Below are 15,067 nucleotides of genomic sequence, written 5' to 3'. Positions count from 1 at the left end.
TTGATTTGAGATCCCATCGACTGTTTTAATAACCCAAGGTGCGCCTTCCAGCAATTCGCAATTCTTTCCGTAGATTCAATGCAAAGTCGACTTTGTCTAGGTATTATCGGCTTTGTATTGTGCGGACTTGGGCTGTAACATAATATACAAGCCCGTATTCTGTGTAGTCCATAGTCGTATACATTTGAAATAATGTTACTTTTTATTTTAATGTTATTTTGTAAAGTAATGAAATTGCGAAAATGGTTGAAGGTTACGCAACGTGTTTGTTAGAGATGGGAGCTATTGCTACTTTTAAATAATTTCCTTTTGGTGAAATTGTTTTTCTTTTTTTTCACAGCTATTTCACAGGTGATTTTTCACAGAATGTGACTTTTCAACATCACACAATCGTTTGCTAGATTGGTTTTACTACGAACATGATTATTAGCACGTCTTAACGATTACTAGCTTAATCCCGCGACTTCTTCCGCGTTAACTATGCAATTTTCAAACCCCTGTTTTACTTCTTTAGGGGTCGAATTTCCAAAAATCCTTTCTTAGCGGAAGTCTACGACATATTAATATCTATCTGCATGTAAATCTCAGCCCAATCAGTTCAGTAGTGTGAGTTGCGCGCAGAAAGATCAGTCAGTTAGCTACCTTTTCCTTTCACATAATATTTAGATGATGACCATGCGCGCGCGATATATAACAAAAATAAAGCGGGATTAAATGTACCTAAGTAATAATTTTCAAACTTTGTGAATGCTTCTTGATTTTTCACAGGCTATATAAACGTCAATCTCTAGTGTTATAATGTATTGAAGTTTTGTTAACGAATTATGAATACTTTGGAATATTTATTTGGTTTTTGCATTCATTTGATTATGATGCATTTATGATAAAATATGGTTACTGCATGAACGAATTACAATTACCAAATATTATCCGCAACGTAGGCACTTCCTACTTACATATTAAAATATAGTATTGTATCGTGTTTTCAGAGGTGTGTGAAGTTTGCCAATAATCACTTGGCCAGCGTGGCGGACTCTGGCCTAAAGCCCTTCTCATTCTGAGAGAAGACCCGTGCTCAGTAGTGAGCCGGTGATGGGTTGATCATGATGGCATGTACGCCAACTGGTCGATTCCGAGAAAGATGCATCAATCATTATCACAGTCTCAATATTATTAAGACTTTTTGGAATTTTCGGAATGGACTGAATGGACTTTTGGATTGTTGGAATGGACTGAATTTGTGGTACTCTTGTGCCAATAATGCATTTTACCCAATTAGCAGAGGAGGGGCGGGTAGTGCATATTGTATGTTGTACCATACGGATTTGTCTGCTTTAGGCCTTGTTTCCACCTAAGGGGACGTGCACTGTCGATTAAACAGATTTTAAGACTAACTTATGCCTAATTTCAAACCCTTTTCTTAGTTGATTTTTACGTCATAATAGCTATCTATTATCTGCATGCCAAATTTCAGCCCGATCCATCCAGAATTTTAATGCGTTGATAGATCAGTCAGTCAGTCAGTCAATCAGTCATCAGTTTTCCTTTTATACAGGTGATAAGTTTTTCACCGATTGATTGTATCTCCACTCCGATCCGCTTAAGTGGAACCCGGGCTTTAGCGATGTTCCGTGTGTAACGTGTATGTCCCAACTCCCATGTGTGTGTTTATAAACTTTTCAAAATAGAATCAACAATGCATGGAATTGAAACCTCTCGCTTTATTCCCCCGGCGGTGACTGTTGTACTGGGAGGCACCACTGTACCGCTGCCATGGATTGTTACATAAGGATTAGAGTGGCTTTAATTATGCCTTTGTTTACATAAAAACAGTTTCTCAAAAGGACAGAAATGGTACAACTTTCACCCAAAATTTCCTTCTGGCAATATAAAACTATTTCTAATCCATCAGGGGCAAGATTTATAAATAAATTAAAAAAAGGGTGACATTTTTATGCCACCAATCAATTCAAGAATTCAGAATAAACCAATTCAGAATAAAGAACACAGAATATTTTTTGCGGTGCCTACTATTGTACTGAAAAGACTTACAAATCGATAAAATAATATCGGATTGTTTATTACTGATTTCAGAGTAGGTATTTAAAATGTCTCGTGGTACTGAGGCAATTTATCAAGAGCGGAAGATATTTTTTCTTTCCATATTATTGTACAATAACTTTTTTCCCTGGGGTTTTTATTATTTGTTTAATGCAGTAGCATGTATTAAGAGGTACCAACTCACACCAATTAATTCGATTTTTTCCACTTATGTGTAGTTTGTCCTTTTGAGAATCTGTGCTTATGCGGACAAAGGGTTGATGTAAAACCTCATACTTAGCATACAGATGATGTGGCATTGGTTTATTACTTTAGTTATCCTATCTGTTACTCATAAAATGTAAAATATCCTCGGTGGCAAGTAGTAGCAACAAGTAGTAAATGCAACTTATAATTTGACAGAAGAGTCTTGTTCCACGCACCCGCGGGACCAACTCCAGACTAAACTTACCGTGAAATGAATATCTTGATAAAAACGTAATAATGCAAGGATCTACAGTACGTTTACTTTGCTATCCTTATGAGAATTTTCGCCAAAAATGATTTGCAGGCCACAAAATTTTAGAATTAGAATGACCTGTCTAGTGCGTATTACTACATAGATCGTTGACTTTTTATAATTGATTGATGATTGATTGAAGCGAAAAATCGTAGGTCTATGGATTGAACCAGTAACAAATAGGTTTGCTTAGCGTAGCTGTAACTGAAATCTCTGTAGCCTTGGATAATAGTCTCTATATGTCTAACGGATGTACCCCTAACCAGAAGCGATAGCAATAATAGGCGAAATCTAACACACCCTTGCATTCTGCTGGAAATTGCCCTTTACGTTGTTTAGCCACCATACACCACTACATGCATCTCACGGTAACATGACGTGTCCGACAACAGAGTCAGCAAACGACGTGTACACCCGACATCACATACATTACAGTTCAAACAACATTCACTCTTATGTCCATATGCACAATAATTATAACAGCGTGCTTAATATAACGTGTTGCATAACCCTATCGATTACAATACAACCTACCAAATAGCTATTATCTTGCATATGAATATCATTCTTAAACTTTTCTTGAATACAGTTCAATTTAGGTTGAAAGGCTTAGTATAGCGGTTTGTTGCAGCTGTCAATTCCTGTCAATAAACAAGATAGAATTACCGGTCTTATCGATATATTAATAAGGGTTAGTTTGCTGTGAACTGTCGTGTAGACTTGTAAGTGACGGCTGCAGCTCAAATACTGAAGGCTAGGCTTGTAAGGTTCAGGAGCTATGGGAGCTAATGTCGGTGTTTGTTTGCCTCGATTGACAGCTAAGTGAGATATAATACGTCCAAACTAAGAAAGGGAAATCGTATCCGCCATTTTGTAACGTTAAACCTGTCAATGTAATCCACAAGATGTGATGCGTATGATCCATTCTCTATTACTATGTAAGTAAATAAAGAAATTCATAAATACCTGTGTACATTAATTTATACAAGACAGTATTAAAAATCATAAAAAAAATCGGTTGAGTGCGAGTCACACTTGCACACGAAGGGTTCCGTACCACCGATACAAGATTATTTACTTTTTATTTTACACGGCACCTATTTTTAAATTGTTGTTATTAGTTATCATGGTGGCAATACAACTCTGTGAAAATTTCAACACTCACCTATTACGGTTCATGCGATACAGCCCGCTGACAGATGGATGGACGGACAGACGAACGGACAGTGGAGGCTAGTACGAAATCCTTAAAAATGTTAGTCTTTATTTACTGTGTAAGTAGAGAAATTCAGGAATACGTTTACATTACACAAAACAGTAATAAAAACCGGCCAAGTGCGAGTCGGACTCACAAACGAAGGGTTCCGTACCAGTGTACAAGACAAACCTTCCACTCGTATGAGAACATTACAAGTTATGACGGACTACCTATATGCTAAACATCGGTTAACGGGAAGCACCCTATAGGTTTTCTTGACAGTTACGACAGATAGAAGGAAGATGGACAGACGGACAGACGTACAGACAGACAGACGGACAGACGAACAGGGGGACAGACGGACAGACAGTAAAGTGGCCCTATAAGGGTTCCTTTTTCCTTTTGAGGTGTGGAACTCTAAAAATGTAGATTATCCTCGCTCCGCGTACCAGAGACATCCAATTACCGGCTAAGACCCGCGGCTAAATTAGCGAAATAAAGTAAAATAGTAAAATAAAGGAGAATAGTAAAATAAAGCAATGCATTCGCAATTATTTCAGCTCATCTGCATGTTTAACTATTCCACTTTAACTCTCCGCCTTTTCAGCTGATGAAACAGTTTTCTTTTAACAAGATATTGTAATTTCGCGACTTAGCTCGCAAGGTTTGAACTTTTTCGCTTAAAGTAACAAGTTTAATGGATATGAACAAAGATTTAAATGCTAATTCTACATTCATAATCCATACTTATATAAAGTTAAAATTAGATCCTTCCAGTACCTTGAGATAGGCGCTGATAGATCATTCAGTCAGTCAGTCAATCAGTCAGTCAGTATTTTATTTTATCTGTATAGATGATTGGTAATTATTAATAACTAGCCGATGCCCGCGACTTCGCCCGCGTGGATTTAGGTTTTTTGAAATCCCGTGGGAACTCTTTGATTTTCCGGGATAAAAAGTAGCCTATGTGCTAATCCAGGATATTATCTATCTCCATTCCAAATTTCAGCCAAATCCGTCCAGTAGTTTTTGCGTGGAGTAACAAACATACACACACACACACGCACACACACACACACATACAAACTTTCGCCTTTATAATATTAGTGTTATATTCATTTAATTACATTCACCATAACATAATATTATCCAAAAACAACCCTTTAGCTGGCAGTAGAGCTTCACTAGTTGACTCAAACAAACATTATAGACTACAGGCCCATGTTTAAAAATGGGTGGGTCATATGAACCACCAGGTGGCGTATACAGGACGATATAAGAGCATAAAATAATAAGTTTCAGCACTATGCCGTCACTTGTAAGCTGTCCAACAGAGTGCTGGTGAGAATTGAAAAGTGCAGGTAGAGTGAGTACATTTTGGTCATATATTTTTGTACGGCATTTTTACCATCGATAGATCCATGAAAAATAATAAGAAAGCGCGCAGTGCCGTAAAAAAATGGTGCGCCACAAAGTCAGTAAATGTTTTGATTTTCTGACAATTTCCGGGGTAAATTTGGTCATTTAATTCTGTACGGCACTAGTTTCATACTGTTTCAATACAGCCTCTAATCCATTAATCCGCAACGCCGTACAAAAATCATGCGACAAGGGGAAAAAATTGAGGGTAGCAACCCCCTCTCTTTCCGTGGTCCGGGGGGTGATTTGAGAAAGTACGGCTTTGGTTCCAAAACATTATCTAGCACTCAAAAGTACTATTAAAAATAATGCCGTAAAAAAATTAGTGTTCATTTGAATGTGTATCAATAATTATCTTAATTTCATGGTATACTTAATTTTTAAAGCTGTAAAATCATTTGAATCTGTACGGCAACTTTTTTTTTAACATGATAGTGTAAAATACTATTGTTATATAGTATTGCCGTTCAAAAGAAACTGTTCTAAAAAAAATTATAGATAAATACAAAAACTGAAATTTTTCAAATTATTGCAAAAGTTTAAATATTCATAGATTAATAAAATATAGCAATTTTCTACGCTTTTCCCTTGTTTTAAATAGTATTAAGATAAATAAATTAGGAAAAAATTATGCCGTATATTTTAATGCAGACCATATCTTTTAGGCTGATGAAAATGACGCTACCATTTTAAGGGTAGTACTTTATGGCCATCTGATACTGTACGGCATTAACATATTTTTGAAGAGAACAATTGATAATATGATAAAATCACTATGCCGTCTAACTGAAGTGAACGGGTGTGTATATAATATCCACATCCCCTACAAACCTTTGGACCAACGAAAATGTACGGCATGTAAAAAAATATTATCTATGCTAAAAACACTTTCAAAATAAATTAATTTTATGTTGTTTCAAATCACCCCCCGGACCACGGAAAGTGAGGGGTAATGCTACCCTCAATTTTTTCCCCTTGTCGCATGATTTTTGTACGGCGTTGCGGAATAATGGATTAGAGGCTGTATTGAAACAGTATGAAACTAGTGCCGTACAGAATTAAATGACCAAATTTACCCCGGAAATTGTCAGAAAATCAAAACATTTACTGACTTTGTGGCGCACCATTTTTTTACGGCACTGCGCGCTTTCTTATTATTTTTCATGGATCTATCGATGGTAAAAATGCCGTACAAAAATATATGACCAAAATGTACTCACTCTACCTGCACTTTTCAATTCTCACCAGCACTCTGTTGGACAGCTTACAAGTGACGGCATAGTGCTGAAACTTATTATTTTATGCTCTTATATCGTCCTGTATACGTCACCTGGTGGTTCATATGACCCACCCATTTTTAAACATGGGCCTGTAGTCTATTAGGAAATACTTGAAAGCTTCATTTTTCGTTAACGACCTCGGAATTGAAAAATGATTTCCACACACCCGCCATATTTTTTAAAGACCTATCCAACGATACCCCACAAAGTAGCCATAAATTCATTTACTAATTTTGACGGAATGACAAACATAATACGAACCGCTAGGATATGGGAACGACCTTTCAGCATCAGACAGATGTCAGATAGAAAACATTATTGGGCACAAAACAGGAAAAATAAACACCAGCCAAGTGCGAGTCAGACTCGCGCACCGAGGGTTCCGTAGTCGGGTATTTTTCCGACATTTTACACGATAAATCAAAAATTATTATGCATAAAAATATATAAAAATCTATTTCAGAATATATACTTAAGCCTTTTCATATGATACCCCACTTGCTAATAGTAATCTTACTTTGAAAATTGAAAATACTAATTTTTTATTATTATTTGTTCATGAACACATTTTCTTGCAATGTAAATGCAATGCAAATTCAGTTCGGTTTTCGGATTTTTGTCAACGGGAAATACCCTATAGGTTTTCCTAACATACATGACAGACGTACAGACAGATAGACGACAAAGAGATCCTGTTAGGGTTCCGTTTTTCCTTTTTTTTTAAATATTTTTTTGCTTATGACCCAAAGTAAAGTACAGGAAAGATTCACAAGCAAAGGGCGACTTTATAACTATAGTGATCTCTACCAGGCACGGTCCTTTTGAGGTACGGAACCGTAAAAAAGGCAAAGTAATAAAAAAAAATATTTATTTATTAATAAATTAGCAATATTATGAATGTCCCGCTTGCAAGTATGTGCTAGGGTTGTAGAGCGAGTCGGCGGTGCGATGGGTATAATCCGACATGCCCCTCTTCAGCAGCTGGTAGAACAACCGGATGCGAGGGTGCACTGCCACCTTGAACGTCTTCAGCCTCTGCAGCACTTCCTCTACCTGTAACATCATTCATTACAATCATTAAAAGGATCATCTAGTTGAACATTTTCGACCACTAACCTCTTGTACAGGAGGCGGACGTATTAACCACTAGGCTATCATGCCTAAAGCCTACTACCTATGGTGCAGCAAAATTTTGGTACAACACAATATATTATAATATGTAGATAGAGCCTACAGGCTACAGGCAAACATCGCATGTCGTACAGCCATCAATAAATCCTTGTATGTTCGTGTTATGGGTAATGCTTGCTAGATTCTATAGGCCATCGAGTTACGACATAGAGCAGCAGATTTCATACCTTCTTTGAGTTGAAGAGGATGTGAGCGAAATGGAGTAGTTACACTTTTGATGAAAATACTTTTATGTATAATTTTTGTTTGCCTCAATTGCAAATATGATTTTTACCACACGAAAGGTTTATGAAATAATAGTACAAGTCATAATTTTTTATAACCACAAGCCTTCATCAAAATTATCTTTGTGACCTCAGAAATTTAACCGCGGTCCAAATATTTTTCAAGCGAAATTTTACTTGATGCTTAGTTTAAAGGCCGATTCACACCAATTGTGTATACGTGACACGTGGGTAGTGACGCGCGTAAACCCCTTACACACCAGATTACGCATACGTCCACGCTTTACGCAAGCGGCGTGCCATGTTTCATACAGTTCCATACATTACAACGCAATGGTACGCGCTACGTCTACGCTTACGCAGCCTGTCTGAACGAGCTATAAGGGTGAAATTTATAGAGCGCATTCTCACTTTGCTTAGACTTAAAACAGAGTTAAAATGAGACAGAGATATATCTCTCACATTAATCTGTCTCGTTTTAACTCAATCTTAAGTCTGAGTAAAGTAAAGTGTTCTCTTTAGATCTCAGCGTAAGTCCATTGTGAAACAATGTACCTCTAGCAATACGGCATCTCTCGGGGTAATGCTTGGCCAGAATCAATCGAGCCTGATATTAATGGTGCAGTGGGGAAGTGACCGGAACTCCTTATGTGAATTATTATATCAATGTTTTGTTATGGTATTTTAAAAATTGATTTAAATTGCTAGACATGATATAAGATTTATTGAAGGTAGTTTAATAAAATCGATATTTACTTGATGTCATAGTACGATCTATTAGGGCACCTTAAAAGAATGCCAAATGAATGAATTAAATAAGAAGAACAATGTTTGTATGTCTGTCTGTCTGTCCGCGTGTCACAGGTCTTTAGCTCGTAAACGAAATAAGTTACAAATCTTACATCTTGGTATTTAGTGTTGTAGTTAACCCAAAACCAAAAATCGAATCAGAAATTCAATTAAATTATTGTACTTCACATAATCTATAGATATTTACTCTCTACATAGCATAGCAACTCAATGTTCTATAATGGAATGAACTTATACCACTTATACAGGGACTGGAATAATGTGAAAAGGCAGTTAATTTCAAGCTACTTACGTGTTTAGTTAGTTCCTTATCTGCTGTCAGTTTGTTGAAATCTCTTTCCAGTGTAAATATATGTGTGCATTCCTATACAAATAAAAGTATCAGTTAATTCTAAACCGATTTCTAAAGGCTCATATCACAGTTCAAGACAGTTAGGGAACTTTTAGCAAAACGTAGACCTTGACGATGCCTTGCGGTGCGATAGTAGAAAGGTGAAGGAGGAATCAGGTCAAAAAGCTCTTATGCACACTCTCCGAAATATATTCTGTACAATACCGATATATCATGTAGAATACCGGTTTTGTGCTGATTTTCCTAACTTGGTCTAGAAAGCTCTTCTCATTCTAGGAAACTAATTGAAAAATTCAAAATGTTTTTATTCAATTAGAATTTTACAAGTACTTTTGAATCGTCAAGAGCATCTACCACTGATTTGGAATGCCTTTCCTACCGAGAAGAGCCAGCAAGAAACTCGGCGGTTGCTCTTTTCAGAGATTTGATATATAATATTATGCCATATTGAAGTCCCGCGCATTCTGCGTAGTGAGCCGATGGGATGATGATAGTGATAACTGATAACTTACAATCCACACGATCAAAGTGAAACACAAAACCGCTGTAAGCATTTTCACGTCTACTGCACACTTCTACAAAACTACTATAACTAGGTACAGTCAGCAACAAAGCTGGGTTTACACTCGCCAGTACTGAGTACAAGCGACTATGGGCCGGTGCAAACCTAGTTTTCTTGCTGACTGTACCACAGCGATATCAAGTTAATTACATGGCTTATAAACTTTCGCAATTATTTCCCGACGGTCAGCTTTATAGTTTAAATTATAATATCTACTGTAACTGTATGTTTTGAAAAGTTTTTAAAACTCATTTATATTACGATAGGTAATGTGTTTTGATCTGGAAATTCTGGTAATTGTTTTCTTAGTGGAGGTCTACCTATTCGTATGTTATAGAGAGAACCATAGACCGCCAAAAAGTTTTTTACCCGACCGTGGCCGTAGCAAAGCAAAAAGGAAGGGTTATGATTTTAGCAGTCTATGTATGTATATAAGTTTGTATTTATGTGTGTACCATCGTAGCGCCTAAACTACTGAGCCGAATTTGATGAATGAGGAGTCAATCGGTTCGTTGTTATGGTCCGGGTGACATAGGCTACATTTTCTACGAAAAAATCGATCTGACGGATTTTATATCCAAGAAAGTGGGGGTCTCCAAATTTTTTTTTTGCTATTGTATCGAGTGGGATATCAAATGAAAAAAGAAAAAAATTTGAGTTCATTTATATAGTCTAATGTTAAAATACACCAAGCAACAGAAAAACAATTTTACTATATCTATCGCTATGTACCTATCGGCACTTCGCGGGTAGCGGTTGGATCTAAGTGCTGTATAATTCGGCAGTTCGCGGGTAGTAGTCGGGATTAAGTGGTGTTTAACTTTATCTTGGTGAATAAATAGCAAGTAGGTATATCGTGGGAAGATGTTTAGCATGCACGCTGCGTAGCCAATGAGCCACTCACGCACAAGGGCGCCAGGGCGCCAGAGGGCGTCAGGGCGCCAGGGCGTATGGGCGCCAGGGCGTCAGGGCGCCAGGGCGTAAGGGATAAAAGGAACTGAACTAATCTCCGTAGGATCTGGGGGAATTAAGGAGACTATAATGAGGACTATTCCTACAATGTTTATTTGGATAGCAAAGATTTTTTCCTTATACTAAGTAATATTACGGTACAAAAAACGGTGATGGCCTAGTAATAATTATAATATACGCCTTTATTTACCGAATTACATATTGAATTGTACATATATATTTCAAACAAGTAAATGTTTTTTTTTCACTGGTGTTTTGTTTGGTTTTCTTTTTTCTCTTCATTCAGTTTATAGGCCTCCTCCAGGGTCGTCCATAATATCGTTCTCTGTTTGGCTTTTCTTCACCGTTTCTCGTATGTTATCCTCTCAGTTTTGACAAGAGCGACCTCTTTTTCTTTTTCCCGTTCTTGGGTAGGTACCATTTTGTAACTGCTTTCATCCACTTATTTCTCTCGTCTTTCATAAAATCGCCGTAGTCTGTTAGAGCCTCGATAGCGCAACGGTTGAGGAGCGGACTGAATTCTGAAAGGTCGGCGGTTTAAACCATACCCGTTGCACTATTGTCGTATCCACTCCTAGCACAAGCTTTACGCTTAATTAGAGGGAAGAGGGGAGTATTAGTCATGATTAGCTGGCTAATATTCTTTTTAAAAAAGTGCCCTGTCCATTTCCACTTCAGTTTTTAATGATGACTGGTAAATAGGCCCATATACGTAGATATAAAGCTATCCACAAATGGACACATAAAGTAAGAAAAAGGATACAGAAGTTAAAGGTACGAGCAAGTAACAAGTATTACCCGCAGTTTAGTTGTGTACAGGAGGTGAGTCGCGACGCGGCGTGAATAGCGATGCGCCTAATTACCCGCCTCGATACCTTCCAGCCTACTCACTAGGGATGGCAGTTATTGCTACCTGTGAAATCATTTTCTTTTGATTTTTTTAATCATAAAGTGCTGACTGCAGTATTTTGTGAAGCTAATCCATACTTCCATACTAATGTATAAATGCCAAAATGTGTCCGTCTGTCTGTCTGCTACCTTTTCACGGCCCAACAGTTTAACCAATTCTGACGAAATTCGGTACAAGGTTAGCTTATATCCCGGAGACAGACATAGGCCTACCTCGGTACTAAATTTCATACAAATCGGTTGAGCGGATGGGTCTTTAGGAATCCCATTGGAACTCTTTGATTTTCCGGGACAAAAAGTTGCTTATGTCAATTTCCGGAATGTAATCTACCTCTCGCTGATATCTCACAGGTGGTGTTCACGAAAGGTGGAGTTCCTCACTTATGATTGTAAGTACGAAAATTCGCTTTCCGTGAAACGTAGCAAACATAGTTAGCTAGATTTATTCAACAAGACACTTTGTTACACGCAGAAATTCGAGTGTTCTCGCTCACGCGCTATTAGCTCGGGTCAATGACCGTGGGCGCACAAAATTTAAACAACAAAGGGGGATTAAATGTAGTTAAAATTAAAGTTTTCCAACTCTGTGAGACTGTGATTTATCACAGGCTACTTTAAGTAGCAAGTGTAACATATGATTTGAATGCTTTTTATGTGATTTTTCACATGCTACCTGTGAAATGGTTCATCTCTACAGACTGCGTGTAGCATGTTAAACAGGCTACAGGCGTAGCTCTAACTACAGCAACTAAGCGAAGTTTCCTTTTCTTTCTTGACATAGAGACTCGTATTCATTAGTCATCTCATGTAGCTTATTTATAGACTAGACTAGTCGATCTTCGACTTCGAGACTTCGCATGGATTTAGATTTTTGAAAATTACGTGGGTCCAAATTATTGTTGAAGGTCAGGAGGTAGTTTTCTAAACTTTTCCTTTCCGTCAGTCAGTCATCTTTTCCTTTTATGTATTTACTCGTAGATTTCGGTTAAAACTGAAGAGATGCGTGTTTCACAGTTTTTGCAAATACTACCCTTTTACTGATTTTCATAAATTCCAGTCGAGCAAAGCCAGGGCGGGCAGCTAGTAACTATGTAAAGGTTGAAAGGTGCGCAAACGGCAATAAATATAGGATCCGATAGAACTGTCCTGAGATAAATAATAGTAATGTTATTCGCCGCCCGTCGCGTTGTCCTTTGTACTTGAATTGTAAAATATTCCATTCAGCCAACCCCACTTTGTATTTGTCATGAATCATGATTTGATGAAAATTGCCTTCTTATACTTAGAAGGATTTTGTATTTCAAACCCTATAGTTTTTCTTAGTTTGCTTAAAATAAAAATAAGGAGTTTGGAATTTTATAATTTTTTAATCTGGTCTGGTCCGGTGCGAGGCTTCGGTCATGGCTAGTTACCATCCTACCGGCAAAGCCGTGCCGCCAAGCAATTAAGCGTTCTGGTACGATACCGTGTAGATACCCAAGGGTTATGTGGGTAACAGGTGAAGCTGTGAAAGCATAGTGGATAGAACGTCCGGCTCCTAATCGGAGGTCGGGGGTTCGATCCTGGGCACGCACCTCTAACTTTTCAGTTATGTGCGGTTTAAGCGATTAAATATCACTTGCTTTACCGGTGAAGGAAAACATTTTGAGGAAACCTGCATGCCCGAGATTTCTCCATGTTGTCAAAGGTGTGTGAAGTCTGCCAATCCGCATTGGGCCAGCGTGGCAGACTATGGCCTAAACCCTTCTCACTCTGAGAAGAGACCCGTGCTCAGTAGTAGGTCGGCAATGGGTTGATCATATCGTCATATCCCAGGTAATCCACAAAGCTTGTCGTCCGAAAAGCCGGTCATCTCTATATCATTATTTTGGGTTAGATTTGGGTTTGCTTTGTGTTAGGTTTGGGTTAGATTTGGGTTTGCTTTGTGTTAGGTTTGGGTTAGATTTGGGTTTGCTTTGTGTTAGGTTTGGGTTAGATTTGGGTTTGCTTTGTGTTAGGTTTGGGTTAGATTTGGGTTTGCTTTGTGTTAGGTTTGGGTTAGATTTGGGTTTGCTTTGTGTTAGGTTTGGGTTAGATTTGGGTTTGCTTTGTGTTAGGTTTGGGTTAGGTTTGGGTTTGCTTTGTGTTAGGTTTGGGTTAGATTTGGGTTTGCTTTGTGTTAGGTTTGGGTTAGATTTGGGTTTGCTTTGTGTTAGGTTTGGGTTAGGTTTGGGTTTGCTTTGTGTTAGGTTTGGGTTAGGTTTGGGTTTGCTTTGTGTTAGGTTTGGATTAGGTTTAGGTAAGTTTTGGTAGGATAGGTTTAGATTACATTTGGTAGTATAGGTTTGGGTTAGATTTATAAGCGCTAGGCCAAGAGATAGCCGCCATATTTACTCCTAAAGTGAATATTTGACTAAAGCCTGCACAAACTCGGTAATAATTAATTACCGGCATATCGCAGGTAATTTCACAAAGCTTATCGTCCGCGAAGCAGATCAACGCACGCATCATATTATATATAGCGTTAGGCTAAGAGATAGCCGCCATATTTAATTACACTGACCTAAATATGTATATTAGAAAAATTTATTAAGTAATTAAAAAACACGACTGCTCTTAAAAAAAGGTCAATATACATAATTTCAAATTGGAGTCATACGCCGCCATGTTAACCTGTTTTTCAAATTTTTATAGAGACACTAGGTCACTCGGTAACGAGACTACATTCAAATCTGTTCAGGCAATAAGGAGTTATGGTGGAATAAAGAAACTTACAAACATGCACCCTGAAAACATTAGGTATACTTGTTTTTTCCAGACAAAACTATTTTCACTAAAAAACGTGCATAAGCTTCACTTCTGATGAGTACCCCTCGACCCAAGATTGTTTTTTAAAGAAAACTTATCCTCGGTTTGTGTATTAACAATTGAGTTGTATATTATTAACAAATTAATAACTACGAAAACCTCAGTGCGAGTTTTATTAACTCAAAAATAACATGAAATTAATAGTAACTAGTTACTAACACTAGTAACTTGCAAAATTATTTTTACAAAAACTACTTTAAAAAAATTACACCTATCTCTCCGACTATACATCATTAATCCCGTCCCTTAATCCATCAAATTAGCTTAATTATACACGCAAGATTAGTTCCTTGCTACTAAGATATAAAGTTTCAATTAGTTTGCGACAAATTCGATAATCGCGGCAAGGTCTTCGGGTACTTCGCTAATGAGATGATAAAGTTCAATTAGGTAATGCTATTTCGCTAATTAACAGGGGATTTTGGAAAGTTATTAATTAAGGGCTACTTTTCAGTGGGTACTTGTAGAAAACTGGAAACAGGCAGATAAGTTTCAATATAAAAAAAGTAATCAAGTGCGAGTGAGATTCAAACTTGAAGGGTTCCGTACCCTCGTACAAGAAATGACACTTTTGAATTTTTATTTTACTTTAATGCCGGCCACTTTCACATTTTTGTTATTTGTTGTTATACTATAAACATTCTGTAAAAATTTCAATTCCCTATCTATTACGGTTTACAAGACACCTACAGCTCGCTGACAGACAGACAGACAAATGGATGGAAAGTATAATAATAAGGTCG

At 37.4% G+C, this 15,067-nt stretch overlaps 1 protein-coding gene and 1 long non-coding RNA gene across 2 annotated transcripts; one reads left to right on the top strand and one right to left on the bottom strand.

Annotated features, from left to right (window-relative positions):
* The first annotated feature begins 309 nt into the window (after positions 1–309).
* Positions 310–12,170, top strand: LOC123878193. Its single transcript, XR_006798782.1, has 3 exons — positions 310–320; positions 6,836–6,849; positions 12,097–12,170. It is a non-coding gene; the product is annotated as an uncharacterized LOC123878193 (long non-coding RNA).
* LOC123878189 lies at positions 7,315–9,677 on the bottom strand. The gene is made up of 3 exons (XM_045925305.1): positions 9,547–9,677; positions 8,975–9,046; positions 7,315–7,510 (listed from the first exon to the last, which is right to left on the bottom strand). The coding sequence occupies exons 1-3, from the start codon at positions 9,586–9,588 to the stop codon at positions 7,349–7,351; spliced, it is 276 nt and encodes a 91-aa protein (XP_045781261.1). The 5' UTR covers positions 9,589–9,677; the 3' UTR covers positions 7,315–7,348.
* Positions 12,171–15,067: the final 2,897 nt, after the last annotated feature.

This window comes from Maniola jurtina, chromosome 25 (genome assembly GCF_905333055.1).
Source record: "Maniola jurtina chromosome 25, ilManJurt1.1, whole genome shotgun sequence".
In the NCBI taxonomy this organism is placed as follows: Eukaryota; Metazoa; Arthropoda; class Insecta; order Lepidoptera; family Nymphalidae; genus Maniola; species Maniola jurtina.
This window is presented reverse-complemented; position numbering and strand designations above follow the sequence as displayed.